Genomic DNA, 7,828 nt, shown 5'->3' with positions numbered 1-7,828 from the left:
CGTCCTACCCATCTATGACATCCTCAACTGGCAGTGGCTCCCTAATGGAAGAACTGAGTCAGAATGTGGTGAGGTCAAGAGGTCACCGTCAGTTAAAATACAAGAACAATTTCATGTTCATGCTGAGTCCTCAGGAAATCTTTAATGCTCTAAAACACATTTTAACATTTGGCTTGTGGATTAATTTCTTATTTTTAGGTAAGCTATTTTGCTACTTGTTCCTGTCTGACCAATCGTCAGCGCTTTCCGTCCTTTTTTAGAACCATCCCGAGCGATGCTTTCCAGGTAAAATATTCCTTTCAAGCTGAGAATCTACAGAGATAAAAAAAAAAACTCCCCACCCTCAAATTCAAACAAATATTACTTAGTATCAGATTACAAACTGTGGGAACTAAAACACTCAATTGTCTGGACTGATCCCACATTCAGGTACGTGCAATGATCCAGATCCTGAAACACTTTGGATGGACTTGGGTGGGACTGCTGGTCAGTGATGACGATTATGGGCTCCATGTGGCCCGTTCGTTCCAGTCTGACCTGGCCCAGTCAGGGCAAGGTTGTCTGGCCTACTTGGAGGTTTTGCCCTGGGACGGTGATCTGAGTGAAAACAGGAGGATTGTGCACGTGATAAAGGAATCAACGGCTCGCGTGCTGATGGTCTTTGCACACGAGTTCCACATGATTAATCTCATGGAGGAGGTTTGATGTGCACAGAAAAAACTGCAGTGAACACGCTAAAGAATGCTATTTCTGGTATTAATAATGATATGTACAGGTGGTGAGACAGAAGGTGACAGGCCTACAGTGGTTAGCAAGTGAAGCTTGGACTGCAGCGGCCGTCCTTCAGACGCCGGACTTCATGCCGTACCTGAATGGCACGCTGGGCATCGCCATCCGTCGAGGTGAAATAACAGGTCTCAGAGATTTCCTCCTACGAATACGGCCTGGCCAGAGTAGCAACAACACTAGTTATGATATGGTAATTATTTCTTACTATTTTAACTCCCAGAGGAACTGTTAATTCCAAAAATAAATGATATAATTTAATCTTTTTTCAGGTTCAACAGTTTTGGGAATACTCATTCCAGTGTAAATTTGGTGCGTCGGGTTCAGCAGAAGCCTGCACAGGAGATGAAAATATCCAGCAGGTGGACGCTGAGTTTTTGGACGTGTCTAACCTCAGACCAGAGTATAACATTTACAAAGCTGTGTACGCTTTGGCGTACGCGCTTGATGACATGCTGCAGTGTGAGCCAGGGAGGGGGCCGTTCAGTGGAGGCAGCTGCGCGGATATTCACAAACTGGAGCCCTGGCAGGTGAGACCTGACACTGGAAAATAACAAGCGCTTCCCCTTTTAGTGTGAGCCTTTGAAATTTAGATTCACCCAGTGGTCCCTCAGACCTGATTACTGTCAACCTCCATCAGCTGTTCAAATTGGAGCAACAGGGTCCAGAATTAGGATTCGACCTAATAAGCCTGATGTGGTATTGTGCATTTGCAGTTCGTGCATTATCTACAACATGTCAATTTCACCACAACGTTTGGCGATCAAGTATCATTTGATGAAAATGGGGACGTCCTACCCATCTATGACATCGTCAACTGGCAGTGGCTCCCTAATGGAAGAACTGAGGTTCAGAATGTGGGTGAGGTCAAGAGGTCACCGTCCAGAGGTGAAGAACTCCAGATCCATGAAGACAAGATCTTCTGGAACTTTGAATCTAATAAGGTTATTCTTGTGTGCTCCTGTTATCTGTTAGAAGAAATTAGTAAAAATCAAATGCTGATTTTTCCTCCTGCAGCCCCCACAGTCAGTGTGCAGTGAAAGCTGTCCTCCTGGAACCCGCATGTCCAGGAAGAAAGGACAACCTGTCTGCTGCTTTGACTGTCTTCCTTGTTCTGAGGGGGAAATCAGCAACACAACAGGTTGGTGTTTGATTTCAAACACTATTTGGGCACATTAATCTCAAAGCTGCGTCCATGTTTTGCTTCAGACTCCATGGAGTGCACCAGTTGTCCTGAGGACTTCTGGTCCAGCCCCCAGCGGGACCACTGCGTTCCCAAGAAAACTGAGTTCCTCTCCTACCATGAACCTCTGGGTATCTGTCTGACAGCCGCCTCCTTGTTGGGAACAGTGATCAGCGCGGTTGTGTTGGGCATCTTCATCCATCATCGCAGTACACCTGTAGTACGGGCCAACAATTCCGAGCTCAGCTTCCTGCTCCTGGTGTCCCTTAAGCTGTGTTTCCTCTGTTCTCTGCTGTTCATCGGTCGTCCCAGGCTGTGGACGTGCCAGCTGAGACACGCAGCATTCGGGATCAGCTTTGTGCTCTGTGTCTCGTGCATCCTGGTGAAAACCATGGTGGTCCTGGCTGTCTTCAGGGCCTCCAAGCCAGGAGGGGGCGCCACTCTGAAGTGGTTTGGTGCCGTGCAGCAGAGAGGAACAGTTCTGGGTCTCACATCTGTTCAAGCAGCAATTTGCACAGCATGGCTCGTTTCTTATTCACCAGAACCACATAAAAACACTCAATACTACAACTACAAGATAGTGTATGAGTGTGTTGTCGGGTCTCCGATTGGGTTTGCAGTATTAATGGGTTATATTGGATTACTAGCTGTGCTTAGCTTCCAACTAGCCTTTTTGGCAAGGAATCTCCCAGACAATTTTAACGAGGCCAAACTCATCACTTTCAGCATGTTGATCTTTTGTGCAGTGTGGGTGGCCTTTGTTCCTGCTTACATCAACTCTCCTGGTAAATATGCAGATGCTGTTGAAGTCTTTGCTATCCTAGCTTCTAGTTTTGGACTTCTGGTAGCACTCTTTGGTCCCAAATGCTATATAATACTTCTGAGACCGGAAAGGAACACAAAGAAAGCCATCATGGACCGTGATACGAGAAAATGATATATTTTAAATGATCCTGTCGTGTTTTAGCTGTACCATCAGAAACATCATATTTGTCTTTTAAAACCAACTGAAATTGCAGTTCTTGTATTAGTCTCTCAAAACCACCTCCCTGTCATCTACTAATATAAGTACTAGTTAAATAAAGTTGGGGGAAAAGCTTTTATTTATTTATCTGTGTATTTGTTTATGCATTCATAACGAAGCAACAAACTCATATTCTACAAGTTTTGATGGATTTCCTGGCATTATTAATACTTAAAATTAGATTAGATTAAATAAAATAAAATAAGGAAGGGAAATGCAGACATTATATTTACCAATCCTATGAACTATCCAAATCTTGCATAACCTTAAATTAAACAAGGTCTAGATGACAAAAGTAAAATGTATGAAGTGAATGAATCTGACGTCATCGGTCACACCTTTATGGGTGGTGTCATCAGACATGGACACAACTCTGCATATAAAATATGCAGTAGAGATGAAGAGAAGCTGAGGTGGAGGAAGGAGGAAGAGTGATGGCTGACATCACTGGCACATTGGGCCTCTTCTTCACCCTCATCACATTGTTTGTCTCCTCTTCCACCTCCTTCAATGCTCCGACTTGCAAGCTATGGAGGAAATTTCAGTTTAATGAGATGCACGAACCGGGCGATGTGCTTCTAGGTGGGCTGTTTCAAGTTCATTACAGCTCTGTTTTCCCCGAGTGGACATTTACATCTGAACCACATCAGCCTGTCTGCACTGGGTAAGTTTCATACACACCACAAACAATGATTCAAGCTCAGATTGGTCCTGGAAGAAAAATGTCAATTAAATGTTTGTGATGGGTGAATCCATCCATAAAGGGTGTATCTGGAGCCAGTTTCACCAGGTTCTTGTTAATGGTTTTGGTATTTTGCATGTCAGGTTTGACATTCTAGGCTTCCGTCACGCTATGACCATGGCCTTCGCTGTTCAGGAGATAAACAAGAACCCTGACCTGCTTCCTAATCTGACTCTGGGATACCGTCTTTATGACAACTGCGGAGCCCTTGTGGTTGGATTCAGTGGAGCGTTAGCGCTGGCAAGTGGTCAGGAGGAGGCGTTTGCTCTTCAGGGAGGCTGTGCTGGGAGCCCACCGGTCCTGGGGATCGTGGGTGATTCACTCTCTACGTTCACTATTGCTTCTGCCAGTGTGTTAGGCTTGTACAAAATACCTATGGTCAGTGACTGGCGGAACTAAATTTTGTGTTTTGTATGTGAATTATAAACTTTTATCATTTGAATAATGTTGTAAAACACTGGAAGAAATGTGATTGGTTATGTAGAGAAATGGATATCATCTGCTAAAGACATATCAATAATTATTAAATTAATTTGATCAAGTTCATAAATTACCCTTTTTCAAATGAAAAAGTATTTTTTACCCAACAAAAACTGCAAAATGAACGTAAATCTTAGTTAAAATTTAATGTGAAAGTGATCCTCACGCTTATGATCAGAGTACACACGCAGACAGCTAATCTTTGGAGAAATCTAAGTGCGCTGAGATTTAAATTTTTTGGATTTTTTGCAATTAAACATTCAAATATGTTTTGTTTTCTTTTCTTCTTTTCTGTGTTTTTAAAATGGCGATCTCTCTTAGAAATTTAACTCTGTTAAAATACAAGACCAATTTCATGTTCATGCTGAGTCCTCAGGAAATCTTTAATGCTCTAAAACACATTTTAAACATTTGGGCTTGTGCTGATTAATTTCCTATTTTTAGGTGAGTTTTTTTGCTACATGTTCCTGTCTGACCAATCGTCAGCGCTTTCCGTCCTTTTTTAGAACCATCCCGAGCGATGCTTTCCAGGTAAAATATTCCTTTCAAGCTGAGAATCTACAGAGATAAAAAAAAGACTATCCACCCTCAAAATCAAACATATATTACTTAGTATCAGATTACAAACTGTGGTAACTAAAACACTCAATTTCTGGACTGATCCCACATTCAGGTACGTGCAATGATCCAGATCCTGAAACACTTTGGATGGACTTGGGTGGGACTGCTGGTCAGTGATGACGATTATGGGCTCCATGTGGCCCGTTCGTTCCAGTCTGACCTGGCCCAGTCAGGGCAAGGTTGTCTGGCCTACTTGGAGGTTTTGCCCTGGGAAAATGATCTGAGTGAAAACAGGAGGATTGTGCACGTGATAAAGGAATCAACGGCTCGAGTGCTGATGGTCTTTGCACACGAGTCCCACATGATTAATCTCATGGAGGAGGTTTGATGTGCACAGAAAAAACTGCAGTGAACACGCTAAAGAATGCTATTTCTGGTATTAATAATGATATGTACAGGTGGTGAGACAGAAGGTGACAGGCCTACAGTGGTTAGCAAGTGAAGCTTGGACTGGAACGACCTTCCTCCAGACGCCGGACTTCATGCCGTACCTGAATGGCACGCTGGGCATCGCCATCCGTCGAGGTGAAATAACAGGTCTCAGAGATTTCCTCCTACGAATACGGCCTGGCCAGAGTAGCAGCAACAACACTAGCTATGATATGGTAATATTTCTTACTATTTTAACTCCCAGAGGAACTGGTAATTCCAAAAATAAATGATATAATTTAATCTTTTTTCAGGTTCAAAAGTTTTGGGAATACTCATTCCAGTGTAAATTTGGTGCGTCAGGTTCAGCAGAAGCCTGCACAGGAGATGAAAATATCCAGCAGGTGGACGCTGAGTTTTTGGACGTGTCTAACCTCAGACCAGAGTATAACATTTACAAAGCTGTGTACGCTTTGGCGCACGCGCTTGATGACATGCTGCAGTGTGAGCCAGGGAGGGGGCCGTTCAGTGGGCAGCTGCGCGGATATTCACAAACTGGAGCCCTGGCAGGTGAGACCTGACACTGGAAATAACAGCGCTTCCCCTTTTAGTGTGAGCCTTTGAAATTTAGATTCACCCAGTGGTCCCTCAGACCTGATTACTGTCAACCTCCATCAGCTGTTCAAATTAGAGCAACAGGGTCCAGAATTAGGATTCGACCTAATAAGCCTGATGTGGTATTGTGCATTTGCAGTTCGTGCATTATCTACAACATGTCAATTTCACCACAACGTTTGGGCGATCAAGTATCATTTGATGAAAATGGGGACGTCCTACCCATCTATGACATCGTCAACTGCAGTGGGCTCCCTAATGGAAGAACTGAGGTTCAGAATGTGGGTGAGGTCAAGAGGTCACCGTCCAGAGGTGAAGAACTCCAGATCCATGAAGACAAGATCTTCTGGAACTTTGAATCTAATAAGGTTATTCTTGTGTGCTCCTGTTATCTGTTAGAAAAAATTAGTAAAAATCAAATGCTGATTTTCCTCCTGCAGCTCCCACACTCAGTGTGCAGTGAAAGCTGTCCTCCTGGAACCCGCATGTCCAGGAAGAAAGGACAACCTGTCTGCTGCTTTGACTGTCTTCTTTGTTCTGAGGGGAAAATCAGCAACACAACAGGTTGGTGTTTGATTTCAAACACTATTTTGGGCACATTAATCTCAAAGCTGCGTCCATGTTTTGCTTCAGACTCCATGGAGTGCACCAGTTGTCCTGAGGACTTCTGGTCCAGCCCCCAGCGGGACCACTGCGTTCCCAAGAAAACTGAGTTCCTCTCCTACCATGAACCTCTGGGTATCTGTCTGACAGCCGCCTCCTTGTTGGGAACAGTGATCAGCGCGGTTGTGTTGGGCATCTTCATCCATCATCGCAGTACACCTGTAGTACGGGCCAACAATTCCGAGCTCAGCTTCCTGCTCCTGGTGTCCCTTAAGCTGTGTTTCCTCTGTTCTCTGCTGTTCATCGGTCGTCCCAGGCTGTGGACGTGCCAGCTGAGACACGCAGCATTCGGGATCAGCTTTGTGCTCTGTGTCTCGTGCATCCTGGTGAAAACCATGGTGGTCCTGGCTGTCTTCAGGGCCTCCAAGCCAGGAGGGGGCGACATTCTGAAGTGGTTTGGTGCCGTGCAGCAGAGAGGAACAGTTCTGGGCCTTACTTCAATCCAGGCAGCAATCTGCTTTGCCTGGCTATTGTCGTCTTCACCAAAGCCACATAAAAACATTCAGTACCACAAAGACAAGATTGTTTTTGAGTGTGTCGTTGGGTCCACAGTTGGTTTCGCTGTATTGCTCAGTTACATCGGTTTACTGGCCATCCTCAGTTTCCTGTTAGCATTTCTTGCACGGAATCTTCCCGACAACTTCAATGAGGCCAAACTCATCACTTTCAGCATGTTGATCTTTTGTGCAGTGTGGGTGGCCTTTGTTCCTGCTTACATCAACTCTCCTGGTAAATATGCAGATGCTGTTGAAGTCTTTGCTATCCTAGCTTCTAGTTTTGGACTTCTGGTAGCACTCTTTGGTCCCAAATGCTATATAATACTTCTGAGACCGGAAAGGAACACAAAGAAAGCCATCATGGACCGTGATACTAGAAAATGATATATTTTAAATGATCCTGTCGTGTTTTAACTGTACCATCAGAAACATCATATTTGTCATTTAAAACCAACTGAAATTGCAGTTCTTGTATTAGTCTCTCAAAAACCCTCCCTGTCATCTACTAATATAAGTACTAGTTAATAAGTTGGGGGAAAAGCTTTCATTTATTTATCTGTGTATTTGTTGATATATTCATAAAGGAGTAACAAACTCACATTCTGCAAGTTTTGATGGATTTCCTGGCATTAAATACTTAAAATTAGATTAGATAAAAGAAAATCTGGAAGGGAAATGCAGACAATATATTTACCAATCCTATGAACTATCCAAATCTTGCATAACCTTAAACAAGGTCTAGATGACAAAAGTAAAATGTATGAAGTGAAACGAATCTGACGTCATCGGTCACACCTTGATGGGTGGTGTCATCAGACATGGTGAAGACACAACTCTGCATATAAATA

General features: G+C 43.8%; 1 protein-coding gene and 1 pseudogene across 1 annotated transcript; both read left to right on the top strand.

The window, feature by feature from the left end:
* Positions 1 to 198: 198 nt before the first annotated feature.
* Positions 199 to 3,070, top strand: LOC130521137 (extracellular calcium-sensing receptor-like; the record flags this gene model as incomplete). The annotated part of the gene is made up of 7 exons (XM_057024772.1): positions 199 to 285; positions 430 to 699; positions 776 to 979; positions 1,059 to 1,316; positions 1,503 to 1,730; positions 1,804 to 1,927; positions 1,996 to 3,070. Coding segments are annotated over 7 exons (2,082 nt in total), but the record flags the coding sequence as incomplete, so codon positions are not given.
* A 152-nt stretch (positions 3,071 to 3,222) lies between these two features.
* On the top strand, positions 3,223 to 7,445 carry LOC130521138 (extracellular calcium-sensing receptor-like; annotated as a pseudogene).
* Positions 7,446 to 7,828: the final 383 nt, after the last annotated feature.

This window comes from Takifugu flavidus, unplaced genomic scaffold, assembly GCF_003711565.1.
Source record: "Takifugu flavidus isolate HTHZ2018 unplaced genomic scaffold, ASM371156v2 ctg723, whole genome shotgun sequence".
Classification (NCBI taxonomy): domain Eukaryota; kingdom Metazoa; phylum Chordata; class Actinopteri; order Tetraodontiformes; family Tetraodontidae; genus Takifugu; species Takifugu flavidus.
This window is presented reverse-complemented; position numbering and strand designations above follow the sequence as displayed.